The sequence below is a fragment of the Leptopilina heterotoma genome, unplaced genomic scaffold (assembly GCF_015476425.1).
Source record: "Leptopilina heterotoma isolate Lh14 unplaced genomic scaffold, ASM1547642v1 Lhet_292, whole genome shotgun sequence".
Taxonomy (NCBI): domain Eukaryota; kingdom Metazoa; phylum Arthropoda; class Insecta; order Hymenoptera; family Figitidae; genus Leptopilina; species Leptopilina heterotoma.
This window is the reverse complement of record NW_025110997.1, coordinates 521,640-541,916: the sequence shown is the minus strand read 5'-3', so window position 1 is coordinate 541,916 and position 20,277 is coordinate 521,640. Positions and strand designations below refer to the sequence as shown.

Here is a 20,277-nt window from a genome sequence, read left to right as displayed (position 1 = left end):
TCTTTTTTCCGCCCATTATTTAATCAGTAGTACAAGGCGTTTTTAGTCAGTCATAAAATCATTGTGAAAAAAATATTGCTGTAATTTATCATTCTTTTATCGTAGATTTTTTTTATTAATTTGCTCTCTAATTTTCGTGACTATGGAGAGAGAGAGAGAGAAAGAGAGAGACGTGTATTGAAATTCAAAAACACAGCACTTGCTTTAAATTTATTTCACACCTGATACCTGACTTACATGGTTGAAGCACCTTGAATCAAATTACAGGCGATCCACTTTAGTCTTTGTGAGCGATGTTCAACTTGGTTAACGTTGCCTGTCACGTGATACACTATCATTTTACCATAACCAATGATTATTTACTCAAGAAAAAAAGAAAAATGAAGTCGGAAGTACTTTTCGATCTCAATTGCACACAATTAAAGTCGTTTGAAACTTTAGCAGCAGTTTATTTAAAGTTCTATTCTATATATCATGAATATTTGCTTTTAATCAATGGACTATTAATTAAATTAGTATTTGCTTTTTTGTTAAAATAATGTATTACAAAAAAGTTTAGTTTTTTATGTTCTCTTTTTATTGGTAGTAATGTTTTTTTATTCTCTATTTATTGTTGGCAATATTTTTTTATTCTGTACTGACTGTAATATTTTTTATTTATTTTTATTTATTTTATGTTCTCTATTTATTGACAATAACATTTTTAATTCTTCTATTTATTGTTAATGGTAAATATAACTATTGATAACAGAGAGAATGAAAAGACTTTTTTTTATTATTTTATTGATAAGTTTATAAATTTTACATGTATAGAGGTAACAGTATTTGTTATTATTGTTTAATCAGTAGTAGAAAGCAGTTTTAGTCAGACAATAAACTTTTATTAAAATAATTCAGAAACTGATAAATACAATATAAATTTATTTTTAATTTATTTTTCTATATTTAATAAAAAGGATAATTCTTTAATTTTAATAAAAGTTTATTGTCTGACTATAAATTCCTTGTACTACTGAATAAACTACAGTAAACTGTACTTTTACTACTACTTTAATATATAAAATTTGTAAGCTATTATTATTAAAAATTATTAACTATTATCACTATCACTATTAATTATTATTATTATTATTATTATTATTAAATTATCCTTATTTAAAAAATAATAATAACAATAATAAAACAAAAAAAACTGAGTAAAATTAAAAACAAGAAATAAAGTAAAAGATGTAAATAATAATAATAATAATAGTAACATAGTTACCGTTAATAAATAAATAAAATACTAACGTTAATAAATAGTTGAAATTCCAACTAAAAAGTAAGTAAAAATAGTAAAATTGTTAATAAGTAAATATTTATAATTGTAATTATGAGTTAATACTTAATACCCACTGAAAAGGAGATAAAACGTTCGTTTCTTTTGAGCACTACGCTTCAAAAGTTCACTTTGAATAAAAATTTTTAATCCAAAAAAAAATTCCCTTTTAAATAAAAACACCACCTTTTAGAATTTTGTTTTTTATTCCATGGGAAAAAGTAACTAGAGTTATGACGTAAAACTTAATTTCCCTTTGTTTATTCACAATGAACATTTGCTCCTGAATAAAAAAAAATAAATTACGACTTGTTTTCATTTTGTAAAGTAAAAAAAGAACATGTAAAATTAAAAGCAGTTTTTTTCCACTTCTTTTTCTTTCTTTCTTCCTTTCCTTTTTTCTTTTTCTACTGTAAAATTGCAAGAAAATGTCAGAATGTGCAACAGCTGTAAGAAAATTATAATTTTATACCCGCTTTCATGAAACTCGTGAGAGCAGTGAAATAGATTGGTTTAGAGGAGCGATTTTTGTGATCTCTGATTCCTTTGCTCCACCTTATGTTACTTCCTTTTCATAAGTAATCTCTCTCTCTCTCTCTCTCCCGCCCCCAAGTGTAATTTCACTGTTTGTGCCTCCATTCAGAATGTAAACCTTTACGATATGCTCGACAGAATCACCTTTCTCTCCATAAATTACGTAATAAAAATGCACAAAAAGAGGGTATATAGATATATAAAAAAAAAGAGAAACTAAATTACAAACCTCTCACAAATGTCGAGTTTAAAGTTGAAATGCTCGATGAAGTAAAACACAGTCCTGAAACAGAAAAAAAAAAAAATTTCCGCTGATGAATTTTTCCGGATTATATGCGTGTGCTAAACTAGTAGTTTATTGTGTCATTAAATTTTATTCTTTTTTCACGTTAATATTCGTGGAACAAGATTGTAAAGAAAATATGCAATAAATGCAAAAAAAGAAATATAAATAGATTAATATTTTTAATTAATAAAATAAATTAAATAAACTAAATAAAAGGTTATTAAAATAAATAAAATAAATAAAAGCTTAATAAAATCTTAGGAGAAATTCAATTATTTTTATGGATAATAACATTTTTAATAGAGAATTCAATTATTTCAATACATTTTAAATATAAAATTCTTTGAAGCAATTCAATTATTTTTATAGATAATAACAATTTTTAATAGGGAATTCAATTATTTCAATGCATTTTAAATATAAAATTCTTTGAAGCAATTTAATTATTTTCAAAAAATTAAATAAAACTCTTGTTAGGCATTCAATTATTTTTCTGGATAATAAAATTTTTCTTAGGAATTCAATTATTTTCAATACAATTTCAATAAAATACTTCAAAGAAATTCAATTATTTCAGTACAATTTAAATATAAAGTTTTTAAAGAATTGAATTATTTGCAAAAGCTTAAATAAAATTCTTGTTAAGAATTCAATTATTTTTCTGGATAATAAAATTTTTCTTAGGAATTCAATTATTTTTAGTATAATTTTAATAAAATACTTTGAAGGAATTCAATTATTTTCATTCCATTTTTAATAAAATGCTTTGAAACAAATTAAATACTCTTTAAAACCTTAATAAAATCTTGGCAAGAATTCAATTATTTTTATAGAAAATAACATTTTTTTGCATTCTGTAAAGCAATTCAATTATTTTTAAAAACTTAAATAAAATTCTTGTCAAGAATTCAATTATTTTTCTGGATAATAAAGTTTTTTTATGAGTTCAATTATTTTCAATACAAATTCAATGAAATACTTCGAAGAAATTCAATTATTTTTCAGTTCATTTTTATTGAAATTCTTCGACAGAATTCAAATACTTTTTAAAAGTTATATAAAATCTTGGGAAGAATTCAATTATTTTTATAAAAAATAACATTTTTTATAGGAATTCAATTATTTTGAGTACAATTTAAATATAAAGTTCGTTGAAACAATTAAATTATTTGCAAAAGCTTAAATAAAATGTTTGTCAAGAATTCAATTATTTTTCAGGATAATAAAATTTTTATCACGAAACAAATATTTTTAAATACATTTGAAATAAAATACTTAGAAACAATTCAATTACTTTTCTAAATAATAAAATTCTTTGCCAAAATTCAATTATTTTTAATCCCATTTTAAGAAAATTTTTCGAAACTATTCAATTATTTTAAAAAGTTTCAATAGCATTTTTGACAAGAATTAATTGAAATTCTTCGAAAGAATTCAATTATTTTCAACACAATTATAATAAAATTAATCAAAAGAATTCAATTGTTGTTAAAATAATTATAAAATTCTTTAAAACAATTCAATTACTTGCAAGTCAAGTTTTAAATTTTTGATTTAAAGAATATTTAATTTTTAAATTCTTAAAAATAATAAATAACTAAATTATTTTTAGAAATTTTAATAAACTTTTAAATAGTTTAACTATTTCCAACAATTTTAGTGAATTGTATAGAAAAATTAAATTATTTCAGATTCAAAATTATAAAAATTATAAAAGAAATTTTTTTTTTTACAAAAATGTTATTTTTAAAAGTAAAAAAAGTGCATTTATTCATGCTAATAATATTTAGTAATAAATAATTTATATTGTTGAATAAAAATATTAATTAGTAGACAAACAGGGTAGAAATAAAATGCGAGTTTATTTATATTTTCCTATCAAAAATTCAAAAAGAAAAATATTTCATTTATTTCATTTCTCCATTGTAATTTCAAGTGTACTCAAGAAAATGCCTCTTCGACATTTTTCCACTGCAATTGTTTCTATATATGTATATAGAAAAAAATGCAAAAAAAAATACATGGGCACATTTTTGCTTTGATTTTTCTCTATATCCGCGGGCCAAAAGAAGAAAAGAAATGAATGTCGAGGGAACATCATGTATTTGCAAATCGTTTGGCCTGAAGCCCTGACCTGACTTGACCCGTGTTGTATTGTTCGGCTTCACGAATGTCCCATCGATGATTAAGAATTGGAATATTTCTTTTCAGTAAAAAAAAAAAGAAAAAAATTTGTAAATATATATACGTAAACAAAATCGAATCAACGATCTAGTTTCTTTTCTGGACACGTCTTCCAAAGACTTCCTGATATAAAAATATCACATACATCTTTCCCTTATCAAAAGTTCCACTTTAGCAAAAATATTTCCCCAATTCCAATATGTTATTATATATATATATATATATATATATACACACACACACTTTGCTAGTAGACCATAAATCTTTTTTCGATTTTGTGAAATATGTTGCGTGACATGTTCTTAAAAATGACATGTAAGGTTTTTTTTAAATTTTTTTATGAAAAATTGCCAAAGAGGGAATTATTATTTTGTTTCATTTCTTTTGGGATTAAAAAGTGGAGGATGAAAAATGAGTCAAAATTTTCGAAAGTCGTAGGTGTATGTCCACTGTTTGTTCATTTGAACGTGCTGTCTGACTAAAATCGCCTTCTACTACTAATTTAGTTCATTTTAACGTTATGTCTGACTAAAATTGACTTCTTCTACTAATTTTGTTCGTTTTAATGTTCTGTCTGACTAAAATTGACTTCTACTACCAATTTTGTTCGTTTTAATGTTCTGTCTGACTAAAATTGACTTCTACTACTAATTTTGTTCGTTTTAATGTTCTGTCTGACTAAACTTGGTTTATACTACTAATTTTGTTCGTTTTAATGTTCTGTCTGACTGAACTTGGTTTATACTACTAATTTTGTTCGTTTTAATGTTCTGTCTGACTGAACTTGGTTTATACTACTAGTTTTGTTCATTTTGAAGTTCTGTCTGACTAAAATTGACTTCTACTACTAATTTTGCCATTTTAATGTTCTGTCTGGCTAAAATCGTCTTCTACTACTAATTTGGTTCATTTTAACTTTCAGTCTGACTAAAATCGTCTTCTACTACTAATTCGATTTATTTTAGCGTTCTGTCTGACTAAAATCGTCTTCTACTACTAATTTTGTTAATTTTAACGTTATGTCTGATTAAAATCGGCTTATACTACTAATTTCGACATCGAGTTTGATAGTATTTTAGTATTACTACTGATTAAGCAAAATTAGTAGTTACAGTCGTTGTTATTCAGACATAAATTTACTATGATTATAAATTATTTAAAAATTTATTTTTAATCTAATTTTTTAGAAATTTAAAAAATAAAAATTCTATTCATTATTTTTAAATATTCTTTATTTATTTTTTGTTTTTTCTTAGAATTTGTTGTTGTTTCTATAATAATTAATTAAACGTACAATTTGTTTATTATCTTTTTCTATTCTTAAATATAGTAAATATTGACTTTCGTCAAAGTGTGTAATGAATGAAAAAAAAAGAAGAAAAAAACTCCAAATTTTATCCTCTCTTTTATAAAGAAAATGGTTATTCTCCTTGAAGAAATTTCATCCTACATATCAAGCCAGACATAAAGTTCATATCAGCTTCTTTTAATATCATAGTCTCAGCTAGAGAGCTCTCTCCTCAATTTTTCTACAAGCTGGAAAAAAATCTTGTTTGAAAAACTCATGTTACGCAGACGATTTGTTGCATTTCTAAAATATGTTAAAGAACATGAGAGTCTGACTAAAGAAGGCTATTACTATAGTAATAAAATAAAATAAAAATTCATGAATTTTAAAATATCCTAGCTGAATAAAATTAAAATAAAAAAAAAAATTTTTCCTTCGTCTGTCTAAAGCAGATTTTTACTACTGATATTCAAAATTGAATGGTTTTGTAAAAAAAATTCTGCTGATGATAGAATACTTTATTTTAAACTTGTTGACACACTGGGTTATTTTAACCTATTTTAGCTTTGACCTATTCATTTAGTTATATCAAATTCAATTAATAAATCATTAATTCAATAAATTTTTTAATAAATTTCTATTATTGATAAAATTTTTCTCTTTCGTTAAAAAGTTATTTTTATTCTATTAAACATTAGATTTAAATTTCTTTTTTTAAATTTAATAAACACGGATGTAGTTTATTCAGTAAATATTTTAATATTCTGCACCAATTTTTGAAATTTTTATTTTTTCAAACAATTTATTTACTTATTTTTAAATAGCTAATGTAAAACAGTCATATTATTTTTAATACAATTTTATAAGAATTGAATTATTTTCTAAACAATTATAATTAAAATTAAATTCGTCGACAAAATTTACAAGAATTAAATTATTTTCATACAAATAATAAAATGTTTCACAGGAATTGAATTATTTCCAATATAATTTTAAATTTTTAATAAAATTCCTCGAAAAAATTCAATTGAAAGAATTCAATTATTTTCTCAACATAATTTTAATTAAATTCTTCAAAAAAATTCAATTATAAGAATTGATTTATTTTCAATAAAATTTTAATTAAATTCGTCGACAAAATTTACAAGAATTCAATTATTTTCATTATACAAATAATAAAATTCTTCACAGGAATTCAATTATTTTCAATATAATTTTAATAAAATTCCTCGAAAGAATCAATTATAAGAATTGAATTATTTTCAATATAATTTTAATTAAATTCGTCAAAAAAAAATTTGCAAGAATTCAATTATTTTCAATATAATTTTTATAAAATTCCTGGAAAAAATTCAACTTTTTAATACAATTTTTATTAAATTCCTCGAAAGAATCAAATTGAATTTTCCATTATGTTATTTTCAAATTTTTTTTCAAAATTTATGTAAAAATTAAATTATTCCGTATTCAAAATTTTAAATAGTTACAAAAATTACAAAAAGTAATGTAAAAATTAATACAAAATTTTATTTAAAAGGTTATATTTTAAAATAGAATAAATTTCGCATATAAAATAGTGGAAAATAGAGTAATTTCTAAATTTTTTTTGCAATTATATTTTTCAAAAATTATTCTCTAAATTTCAATTAGTCAAATTTTGAACTAATTAGAACAAAAATGACATGAATTTTTGTGAAAATTAATTTTTTAATTCTACATAGAAACGGACATTAAAATAAATAAAATTCTGTTCTTCTTAGAAATTAAATTTAAAAAAAACATATTTTGCAGTATTATTAATTCGTCTTTTTACAATAATTTATAATCAACTATTTTTATGTTTTAGATTGTTAAATTAATATTACCATTTTTAACATAGATTAAATTTTTTAATTTAGTTTTATAAAAGTTGTATTTTAAAAAACATTTTTATTCACATTTTTTTTAAATTAGTTATATTTTTAAAAATTTAATTGACAAAATTTCCAAATTATTAAAATTTCATGAAATTGCGTCTTGTAAGAAAGTAAATTTTAGAAGTATTTTACTTTTAGCTGAACTTTTTCTTAAATAATTGTATTTTTAAGGAAATTTTTCGAAAAATATAAAAAATAATTGAATTAAAGAAGAATTTTAATTAAATGTCTGGAAAATAATTAAATTGAAATCTTGAAAATAATTTGGTATAAGTTACAGTAGCAATTCTTATAAATTATTGAATTTCAAAAAGATTTAAATTTGAAATTTTATAAAATCTTAGTTCTGTCTGGAAAATAGGGAAAAATAAAATAAAATTTTTTTTGGCAACCCTGAGTAGAATTTAATTAATTTTATTACAAAAAATCAATTAATTTTCAAAATAATTAAATTAATTTAGAATTTTTAATATTTTTTTCAAAAACATCCGATTGAAAAGCAAAGGACGAATTTGAAAAAACATTAAAAATTATAAATAAATCTCAATAATATTCCCCTTTTGAAAAAGCTTTTTAAAAAAAAAAATTCTAAAAAAGGAATTTTTTTTTTAATTTTCAATTTACAGCTCCTTTAAAATACAATTTTTTTTAAATATATATATATATATATATATATATATATATATATATATATATATATATATATATATATAAAGAACCTTTGTGAAATTACGCGAAGGAGAAAATTGTTTTGCACTGTCTACAAAACAAGTTTTTTGCCTTGCGGAAGTAAGTGATGCATCATTCGAATTCGGTTCGCGAGAGAAGAAAAAGACTGAGGAGTGAGAGTGAAAGAGAGAAAAAAAAAGAAAAATAACGCCTCAGAACTGAGAAACTCGTGATTAAAGAAAACTGTGTAGGGTGGAGGAAAATTTAAACGGGGAGAAAAAGTGGTTCGATAGCTTAGAACAATATAAAGAGAATGACGACAGCGCCTGTAAAATTCGCTTTCAAAAGAAAGAAAGAGGGAAAATAAAAAAGTTTGGTTAACAATTTTTTCACCTTTTTTTTCCCTGTTATATTCATTTCAGTTTTGAAATCAAATTGACTAAAATAGAGAGAGAAAAAAAAGTATAACCGAGAGGAATAAAAAATTAAAGGTGACGGTAAGTGGTTTCATCGAAATAATTAAAGCAGGAAGTGGAATAAATTTCAAGTGGGTTCAATTTAAAAACAAAAGTATGGAATAACAGTTTTTTTTTACAACTTTCAGGAGAACAAGGCATTTAAAGTTAATTAACTTGTTATTAAATGGAACATTTTGATGAAAATAACTGACAACGGTTTTATTCTTCTATTTTTATTTTCAAGTTTACCTCCACTTTTAATTAATAAAATTTAATTAATTATTATTTAAAAAGAATTATTTTTATTCCTATTCTTATTTATAATACTTTAGATCTTCTTCTAATTTTTCATATTTAATCATTTTTAATTATTGTAATTTTTATAATTATTATAATTATTAATCAATTAAAAATTGATCTAAATTTTCAGCATTAATTTGATTCAATTTAGTATCAATTTTATGTGGTAAAAAAACTGCGAATAAAAAATAAATAAATAGTAAAAATAATACCTATAAATATTAAATAATAATTTTTAAAAATATTAGAAAATAAAATAATTATTTTTGAGACGAAGAAATGATTTAGTTCTATTGGAAAATGCAGTGTGACTGAATATTTTGATGGGAAAAAAATAAGTATATTTGAAGTTGAATTTAAAGGAAAAGTTGACCGGACTTCCTTGCGTTTTAAGCTCATCTGGTTTTTGTTCGAGTTTTGAAAAGTTAAAAGGTCATTTTCGAGTTGCTATTCCGTTGGGACTTTGAATTCTTGACAATGGAACAAGTATAGTTAGATGAACGTGGCTAACGGATTATGAGAAAAGTTTTGGATACATTCGTAAATGTTCTATCTTTGCCACTATATGAGTATGACTGTTTCAAAGCTTCCCTATCAACAAAGCAAGAATAAACCTTTCCCCCCCCCCTTCTCCAATTCTCAACATGCATAGATACACTCGATTTTCAAAGTTGCATATTTACCCATTACATTGGCTTCCATCTCTCAACTATATACTATCTGACATATTCCCTCAGACCAAAGCAGAGCTATATTTAAACTCAAAACTTTGACAATTTCAAGATTTCGAAATTTCTATTATTTTAGAGAGAGGAAAAACATTATTAATATTTCTATTATCCTTTGTTTCTTTAAATTTTACACTGAAAAAAAAATATTCTTGTTTTAAGAGGATTCCTCTTATTTCAATGCATATTTTCCTCTTTGTATATGGCTCAAAAAACGTCTTCTTATTTTAAGAGGATTATTCTCCACTTAAGAGTAATTCCTCTTAAAAGTAGAGGAATAGTCTCCAATGAAGAGTAATATTTTTAATTCAAGAATAAAATGTAAGTGGATTTTAGAAGAGGAATTGTCCTCTTAAAACAAGAATATTTTTTTTTGGTGTATTAAAAATATCATTAAATTTAAGTAAAAACTTGTTTAAATTTTTTTTTAAATTTTCTTAAATTTACTCCCTAAATTTAAAATAGTAAAAGTGATTAAAAAGTAATTAAAAATATTTTTGAATATAGCAATATTAACTTAAAAGTATCAATTTGCAAAGAATTGATACCAAAAATGTGGAACAAATTAAAAATTGATACAATTCTTTCGAATCAATTTGATACTTTCAAGAAAACTGTCAGTTCAAAATTTCTTCAAATCGACTGTGGCTGCTGGGTATTTATTGTAAATTAAATTAACTTTGACTACACGGATATTAATTAAAATTCTTCAAGAAATAATTTAAAACCATTAAACAATTTGTTTATTAACAATTGTTAATAAAAATAAAATAAAGTTCGATGAGAAAAGAATTTTTCATCTCCTGCTGATTTTCGGTGGCTACTTTTTATTAATTGTGAATTAAATTAATTTTGATGACCCAGATATTAATTAGAATTGTTCTAGGCATAGTTTAGCAATAATAAAAAATATTCATAAAAAAAATAATCAAATTTTTTAAAGAGATTCATTTAATTTCATAAATAATAAAAAAAACTTTATAAGTTTTCAAATAATTTCAAAAATAATAAAACTCATCGCAGAATTTCAATTATTTTTAATACAATTTTAATGGAATTTCTTGAAAAATGTAATAATTTAAAAAATTTTATTTAAATTCATCAAAGAAATTCAATTACTTTTAAAAAGCCTTCCTAAAATTTATTTATTAGAATTTAATTATTATTATCAATACATTTTTAATTAAATTTCTTCAAAGAATTAAATTATTTTCAAAAATTTTAATGAAATTCTTTTTAACTCAATTTTAAAATACATTTAATTCTTCAATAAATTACTTATTTTCGTATTTAAAATTTTAAATAATTGAATTATTTTTGAATTGTCTAATGAAAATTCAATTTTTTTTCAAAATAATTTCAATAAAATTCTTCTTAGAAATTTAATTAATTTCAATAATTTATCAAAATTCAATTATTTTCAATATCTACTTATTTAATAAAATTGCACAAAAGAATTTAATTAGGTATTTAAAAATTCGTCTTAAGAATTCAATTATTTTCAAAAATTTTAATAAAACTCTTGGTAAACTTTCAGTTATTTTCAAAAACTTTTCTTAATTAAATCAAATTATTTACAGAGATTCAATTATTTTATTTATTTTTAATACAATTTTAATCTAATTTCTCGAAAATTAAAATTATTCTGAAAAATGTTATTAAAATTCGACGAAGAAATTCAATTATTTAAAAATTTGTTGATTAAATTCTTTATGAGAGTTCAATTTTAAAATACATTCAATTCTTCAATAAATTACTTATTTTTGTATTTTAAAATTTTAAATAATTAAATTATTTTTTAATTGTCTAATAAAAATTGATTTAAATATGAATGTCAGTTATTTCAATTCAATTATTTTTATAAATAATCAAATTTTTTATAAAAAAACTTTATAGCTTTTAAATTATTTTTATAAATAATAAAAAACTTTATAGTTTTCCAATTATTTTCAAAAATAATAAAACACATCGCAGAATTTCAATTATTTTTATAAATAATAAAACTCATCGCAGAATTTCAATTATTTTTAATACAATTTTAATGGGATTTCTCGAAAAATATAATTATTCTTAAAACTTTTATTAAAATTCGATGAAAGAATACAATTATTTAAAATTTTTTGATACAATTCTTTATGAGAGTTCAATTTTAAAATACATTCAATTCTTCAATAAATTATTTATTTTTGTATATAAATAATTGAATTATTTTAGAATTTTCTAATAAAAATTTATTTAAATATAACTTTCAGTTAAAATTTTAGATAATAATTAATAACTGTACATTAAACTCTGTAAATTTGAAGTAGTAAAAATGTTTTTTAATTTGAATCAGTGACTAACTTTTTGCTTTTGAATTAGCAGATTTTACTAATAAATTATTAGAAATTACTATTTATTCAGTAAACTTTACTAATTCTAAAGCAAAAAGACAGTCACTAATTCCAATTAGTAAACATTTTTACTAACTCAAATTTAGAGAGGAAGTACTATAACGTGAACTTTCAGAAATAATTGAATTTTCAAAAAGTTTCAAATTATAATCTTTAAAAGTTAGAATTTTTCATAATTTTAACTGAAAATTGTGTAGATATGTTTTTTTTAAAGTTTAATTACATTTTTTTCAGTTAATTAAAGTTTTTATTTTCTAATATATTTTTAATTGAAGAATTTCCGAATAATCGATGATATTTCGTAAAATTGAATTATTAAATTATTATTATTTTATTAATTATTATAATTATAATATAATATAATATATTGTATATTATATATTATAATTATTATTATTATTAATTGAATTATTAAAAACAAGAAATTTGAATAAGTTAGAGTAACAATATTCTTATAATATTAAAATAATGATTTTATCACACTCGGTCATTTTTAATTATTATAAAACATGAAAATATCGATTGCTCCGAGTCGAAGACTCGGAGTGATCGATTTCTTCATGTTTTATAAAAATTTTTTATTTAAGTTGTTTAATTTCAAATAAATAACAACAATTTCAAGGTTTGAATTTAAAATTTTTGAAAATCTTAATTCTTTTGAAAAAATTATAATGACTAAATTATTTAATTTTGCAAAATATAAATATAGTTTTAAAAACCTGGAAAATTTCCGTTTTTTAAGCTGGAAAACCTGGAAAAGTCAGGGAATTTGAAATTATCAATAAAGCGTGATAACCCCTAATATAATTTTTTTATTTATAACTTCTCAAAATAAATCACCCTTCTGAAAGTAATATTTAATAGAATTTTTTGGTTGTTAGGAATCTTTAAAATTTTTTTTTTTAAATTACAGCATGGGGTATATAAATAGATTATAATTTATTTATAATACGTTAATAATTTCAAAAGAAATAATAAATATATGGAATAACGAGAAATAAGTACGTAGATGGATAAAAAGTGTATTTTGAAAAATGTGAGAAAGGAGCGATAAAAGTAATAAGAATTTAGAATTGGAGAGAGAGAGAGAGAGAGGCAAGATAAAAAGTAGGCATTGAAGGTGTGTGTGGGTGTGTGTTAGAGAGGGAGAGTTAAGTTAGAGAAAGTGTGGGGGATGGCGAGGTGTAAAGAGGGCGTCTAGTTGAGGGGAAATGTGTTTCATGAGCACGTGACGTCAACACCGTTGTGATAGCACCTTAAGAGTGTTGTAGCAAAAAGTGGCAGAGTGAAGAATACCGAGAAGAGTTGGTGGTTTCTGGACAGGGGTGGCTTAAACGACACCGTGCCCCGAGGTTATAAACGTTGAATACTATCACCTCTTTCTTTATATTCGTCCCCCTTTCTTTTTTTTCTTTCCAATTTCTCTGTCCTAGTTGTATTTTGCTTTTCTCTCTCTAACACTTTCTTTCTTTTTTTTCTATCTTTTTTTCTTTCTTTCTTTCTTTCTTTATTTTCCCTCTCTTTTCTCTCTTTTTGATATCTTTTCTGTCTTTACTCTCTTTTCTCTCTTTTCTCTCTTTTTTTAAATCTTTTTTCTCTCTTTTCCCTCTCCTTTCTCTCGCTTATCTCTATCTTTTCTCTCTTTTTCTCATTTCTGTCTCTTTTCCTCTCTTTCTCTCTCACTCTCTCACTCCGTATATATCTATTCATCCGTTACGTTACGCCTCCGAGTTGAGAGAGAATGAAAAAAAAAACCATTGGGGTATTATTTTATTGTCTGATCTCTCCCGAGTTCCGCTTTCCTTTTTTTTATTGTTATCTGTATTACGCATCCCCGATGAATGATATTGATATTTTTATTGTTCTCATGATACTAATTAAAATTTTCCATTATTTATTGTTTTATTTAAAATAAATTAAATTTACTATTCTCTCTCTTTTGACTCTTGAAAAATCGAATTTTTGAAATTTAACTCACAGCTGGTTTCTACCAAAATGTAAAATTTAACTCTGCTTTCTTCTTTTCTACTTAGACTAATTTTCGTATTTACTTAAAATTCTTAAAATTGTTTTAGATTGACAATTCTTTTTATTTGCTTTAAGGAGTAAAAGTCAATTTTAGTCAGACAAGCCGTTTAAAATTATTTTAATTTTGCTTAGTTTGACAATTTTTTTTTTATTTGCTTAAGTAGTAATGACCAACTTTAATCAGAGAATACGTTTAAAATCCGTTTTTAATTTAGACAGTTGGTATTTTTTTGTTTCAGTAGTAATGACTAATTTTAGTCAGACAAGAGTTTAAAATTCTTAATTTTTTTTTTATTTTGACAATTTTTTTTATTTATTTTATTTTGCATTGAGTAGTAAAGGTAAATATTAGACACAACGTTTAAAATTCCTAAAATTATTTAATTTTTTAAAAATATTTATAAAATCTTCTACTAATAAAAATGATAAACTAAATCAGACTTGAAAACTACAATTGAATTAATAAATAAATATTGAATTCGATAGAAAAAATACAAAAGAACTTTTAATACAGATAGAATTTGTATAGCTTGAAAGTATTTACCAATAAAATTTACTCACATTTACACACTAATACATTTACATTACACTGCGAGTGTTTTCTTATGAGAAAATTTTTTTTATTTTATATTTCAAAAGAAAAGTAAAACTACATTGGAAAATAAAAAAATTGGGTTATAAAATATATTTTTCGACATTTGTTTTTCTCTTCGCTAAGAAATAAAGTTCTTGAGGTGAATGTTATATAGTAGAATTATAAACGAAAGGTATAAGGATATTTTCTGAAATTTTTATTTTTCAAAACTAACTGACAAGTCTTTTTAATAGAGTCAGTTAAAGTTTCATAGGGATTTGACGTAAAGGATGAAAATTTAGTTTGGGAATTGAAGAACTCGTAAAACTCACTCAAGAGTATATACGCTGGTTGATCTTGAAAAATAAAAAGAAAAGAGAGAGACTCTTTTCAGTTTTTCTCTGCAAATGAAAATAATAAATAATATTCATCTGCTTATATAAGAGTAAAGTTTCTTTTTTTATATTATTTTATAGAAAAAAAGTTTGATTGAAGTAAAATTGCAATATTTTTCCTCGCAATTTTGTTATTTCTTCTTCTGAAAAAAAAATAATAAAATTTACAATTTTCTCTATTAACAAGAGATACGAAAATTTTACACTTCAAAGGCATCCTTTTAATTAAAGGTTTCCGTTCCGGAGTTTAAACCTTTGTTTGAGTTTAATTTGTAATTGCTCTTTATTTTCTGCTCCTGACTTTTTGTTATATATATATAGATGGAAGGCAGAAACAAAATACAATAGAAACAAATAAAGGAAAATAAAATTGTAATTTATTTTTCTCCATTTACGTTCTCAAACATATACTCAATCAAAGTTGAATCGAAAACAAAAGAATGAAAATAAAAACAGAAATTATACAATTATAATTTACTGTTGTGAAATTTAAATGAAATATTTCTACTGTAAAAATGTAATTAAATAATGAAATGAAAAGAATAATATTAATTATACGGAATTAAATGAGAAATTTTTTTTTCTTATTTTCTCGAGAAGGAAAATTTATTTTTGAAATATTTCTCCAATTGTTACGCTTACGCTCGTTATACATGAGGAAAAACAGATAAAGATATACGAAGTTCTGTTTAAAATGGACTATTCCTGGAAGCGAACAATAGATAAAAAGTTGCAGGAAAAATAGAGCAAGTGAAATGAAAGTATTTCTTGTTTCGTTGAACTTTAGTGAGTTATTTAAGCTTTCAGAAAGTTTTAAAATAATGTCCCGAGTATTCAAATCGATTGAAAATTTAATCTCAGGGAAATAATGTAAGAGGTATAATTAAATAATTAATCTTTTTATCTCGACTGAAATTTAAAGGAAAATCTTCTTTTGATAATTATTTAGGAAAGAATAAATAACAAATAAATAATACAAAAAAATAATAAATAAAAAAAGACTTCTTTTATGATTTTAATTATTTGAAATAATCTTTTTAATCTCAATTTTATTGTCATCAAAAATATTCTATAATTATATCCAGTAAAAATAGAAATAAATAAATTCTTCAGTTCAAAATCAAATAGAAAAATACATTTAGAATCGCTTTATAAAAAAAAATCAAATTTAAAATCTCTCTTTCTCTCGCAAAAAAATTTTAATTGAAAATCTGATTAACAAATTAGATAATGTTTCATTAACACTGAGATTGCTAATAGTATGGACACTTTTTATCGGAAGTATTCTCCATCTGCATATCACTCTTAACAATCTGAAATGTACATTATCGAATTTTGCATAAAATGCCTTTTAAAATGCCTCTCATGCTTCCTGAGCTATTTTCCTTGTATATCGAGTACGCTTTTAGAATTGGAAAAAAGATATTTTTGGAACTACATTATTTCCACACACACAGAGATCAATTTTTCGAAAAATTATTAATTAATAATTCATTAATTAATTTAATTTTATTTTATTAGTCACATATATGCAGTAAAATAAAAAATTTGTTATACCAATAAATATTTATTTGCTACTACAAAAGTATTCGTTTATGTGAATAAAATACATTTTTTTCCAGTTCATTGTTCTAGTTATTCTTTTGTTAACGAATATAATGTAAACTGTTGTTTTTGCATTTTAATTAGAGATTGTTTTTTAGTTAGGGATTTTTTTTAAATAGGAATTTTTTTCTTTGGGGTTTTTTTTCAAATTAGGAATCTTTTTTTCAAATTAGAGATTTTCTTCGAGTTGCAATTTTTTTCTGTTGGTAATTTCATTTTAAATTAGAAAATGTTTTTCAAATAAGGAATCTTTTTTTCAAATTGAAGACTTTTTCATTCGATTTATTTTCGTTTTTTTAAATTAATAATAATGGAACTTGTTAAAAATGGAACTTTATTTTTGTTTTGGATAAATAATACGATTTATAAATTAAAAATAATATTGTTGAATGATTAATATAATTACTAACAATTACAATTATTTCTATTTTGTTTAAGTAGTAATGGTCAATTTTAGTCAGACACATCGTTCAAAATTCTTAAAATTTTTGTATTTTGATAATTATTTTTATTCGCTTTAATTCAATTTTAGTCAGACAAGACGTTTAAAATTCTTTTTTTATATAGACAATTATTTCTTTTTGTTTAAGTAGTAATGACCAACTTTAGTCAGACAAGAAGTTTAAAATTCTAAACGAGTTTTTTACTTTGAGAATTCTTTTTATTTGGTTTATAATTATTATTATTATTTTTAAGTGGTAATGACCAATTTTAGTCAGGCAATACGTTTAAATTTTGAAAAAAATTTAGTTTAACATTTTTTTTTATTCGCATTAAGTAGTAAGGTCAATTTTAGTCAGACAAAAATTTATTTTCTATAAAGATAGACAAGGAGTTTAAAATTCTAAAAAAATTTTATTCCGACAAGACATTTAAAATTCTTCTTTAACATGGACAATAATTTCTATTTTGATTTTTTTCTAAATTTCGTAATATTTTCCAAATTAATAATAAAAGTAAAATACTCTGAATTAAAGTTTTTAAAAATTTTTTATACCTTTTTTTACAGTTTTATTTTTTATCATAAAGTAACATTTTTTAAAACTTTTTTCCCAATTATTTTGTTTTTCCGATATTTAAATAACTGAAAAATAAAAATCCGCAAAAATAATCCAAACAAAAACGTTTTTTTTTTTTACTTTCTGTCACAAATTCTTTTAATATTTTGAAAAATAAAATAGAACTTCAATTTTTAATTGTCTTTTTTGAAACAAGTGAAAAAAGTTCAAAATTCTTATTAAATATTGTAGTTAGATATTTCTTTATATTTATTTTAAGTAGTAATGGCCAATATTAGTCAGACATGACGTTTGGATTCATTTTTTATGCAGACAATTATTTAATTTTTTTTTAAGTAGTAATAACCCACTTTAGTCAGGCAAAACGTTAAAAATTCTTGAAATCACTTTAGATTGAGAATTATTTTTATTTTATTTAAGTAGTAAAGGTCAATTTTAGTCAGACAAGACGTTTAAAATTATTTTTCTATGTAAACAATTATTTATATTTTTTAAGTAGTAATGGATAACTTTAGTCAGACAAAAGTGTAAAATTCTTAAGAAAAATTTTTAGTTAAACCATTTTTTATATTTGTTTTAAGTAGTAATGTCCAATTTTAGTCAGGCAAGAAGTTTAAAATTCAAAAGTTAAAATCTAATTGTAAAAAACTTGTTTTATTTTTTTTTAGCATGAAAAGTGAAACACTTTTGAAAAAGCAATTTTTCCTTCTCATAAAGCATTGTTAAATTGTTAACGAACTATTCAAGGGGAAAAGGAAAAAAATGGGAAAAAATTTTTTTTTAAATAATTTCAACCTTCTACGAGGAAAATATTTTGAACAAATTACAAATTCCCTTTGGGAGATGAAAATGAAAAAAAAACTTTGCTTACATGTAACTAATTACACAGGTGGTCATTCGTTTCAAAATTCGATTTTGCGACAAGTGTTTGTTACTCGGCGATGTGAAACGAGAGAGCAAGAGAGAGAGAGAGAGGGGACAAGATCATAAAATGCGTCACGGGAGATTCGCGATGAAAAATGAGAAATGAAAATGGAAATGTCCGCTGTTCGTGTTATCGGTTCTCAGTGATATTGTAGTTGCACCTCCTGTCTCTCTCTCTCTCTCTCTCTCTCTCTCTTGTTCCCTCTGGCAAAAACGATGGGACGTTATCGAGTTTTGTTGCCACAGTGAAAACCACCCTTTATCGACCATCAACGGTTGGCGTTTGCTTAATTCGATTTGCTTCTTGCCACGACTTTTGTACCTTTAACAGAGCAAACTAACTCCCCTCCCCCCGTACTTTTTTCCCCTACCGCACCTTTCCCCCTCCTCCTCTTCATACCCCGAACACTAGAGTCTAATGGAATTAACTGCGATGACCTTTTTTTTTAGTGTTTTACACAGAATAGGAGAAAATTACCTACGCGACCCTTGTCACTGATTCTTTTATGACACGACTTATCAGATTATACGAGAATATGAAACACTTTACGATATTCTGATTGAAGAATGCTTCAAAAGCAATTTTTTTTTACTCGATAATATCGATTTAGCATTCATTTGATACTTTTTTGTTTCCTTTTTGAATTTATTGCAAATTGTTAGTAGATTAATTCTTTTTTTTTGAATTTTTATTCTGCTCTGGTCCAGAAAAAGGGAAATTAAAATTTTTGAACGTGAACCATACTCTAGGTCTGTGAGACCCAGGGCTGCCAAATTTGGTATTTGACTTTGAATTTCGATTAGATTTCAACTTCGACATTGCTTTTTGTTTTTAACTTCTACTTCCACTTTGACTTTGACTCTGACATTGACTCATTGTCTACTATTTTAAATTTGACATTAACTTTGACTTAAAATTTGACTTTGACTGTGATTTTGACTTTAATTTGAACTTTAACTTCGACATTGACTTTTTGTTTTTAACTTTTACTTCCACTTTGACTCTGACTCTGACATTGACTTTTTGTCTACAGCTATGACTTTGACCTTAACTTTGACTCTAAATTTGACTTTGACTCTGATTTTAACTTTAACTTTGACTTTTACTTCGATTTTATTTTTGACTTTAACTTTAACTTTGTCTTTAATTTTGATTTTGCCTTTTACTTTTACTCTAACTTTGACTTTACCTTTGACTTTAACTTTAACCTTAATTTTGATTTTGACTTCGACTTTTATTTTGATTTAAACTTCAATTTTGACCTTAAATTTAAATTTAACTTTGACTCTTACTAACTTTAACTTTAACCTAAATTTTGACTTTAATTTTGACTTTGACTCTAATTTTAATTTTAAGTTAAACTTTAACTTTAACTTTAACTTTTATCTTGATTTTAACCTTGAAAGTGAGAGTAATTGTAAAAGTCTAAGCAAAAGTTAAAGTCAAATTTAATGTCAAAATAAAACTCACATTTTTTTTCAGCGTAAAATTTACAATTAGGAAATAAAATTGGTAAAAATTGTAAATGATGGGAAAAAGTTTAATAATCATTTTACACTGACTATAAAAATGTGGTTTAGATTTTCGTGATAAGGCGTTTTACTTTGGAAGTAAAAAGGAAGTTCTATTAACCCCTCGACACTTAAAACCACTCCTG

The 20,277-nt window shown here is 23.1% G+C and overlaps 1 protein-coding gene across 1 annotated transcript in view; it reads right to left on the bottom strand.

Annotated features, from left to right (window-relative positions):
• Positions 1–20,277, bottom strand: part of LOC122504349 — a 239,149-nt gene that overhangs the window by 150,070 nt on the left and 68,802 nt on the right. The window contains exon 3 of the mRNA XM_043615421.1: positions 2,082–2,135. Coding sequence (XP_043471356.1) covers positions 2,082–2,135 — 54 coding nt within the window. The remainder of the gene's footprint in view (positions 1–2,081; positions 2,136–20,277) is intronic.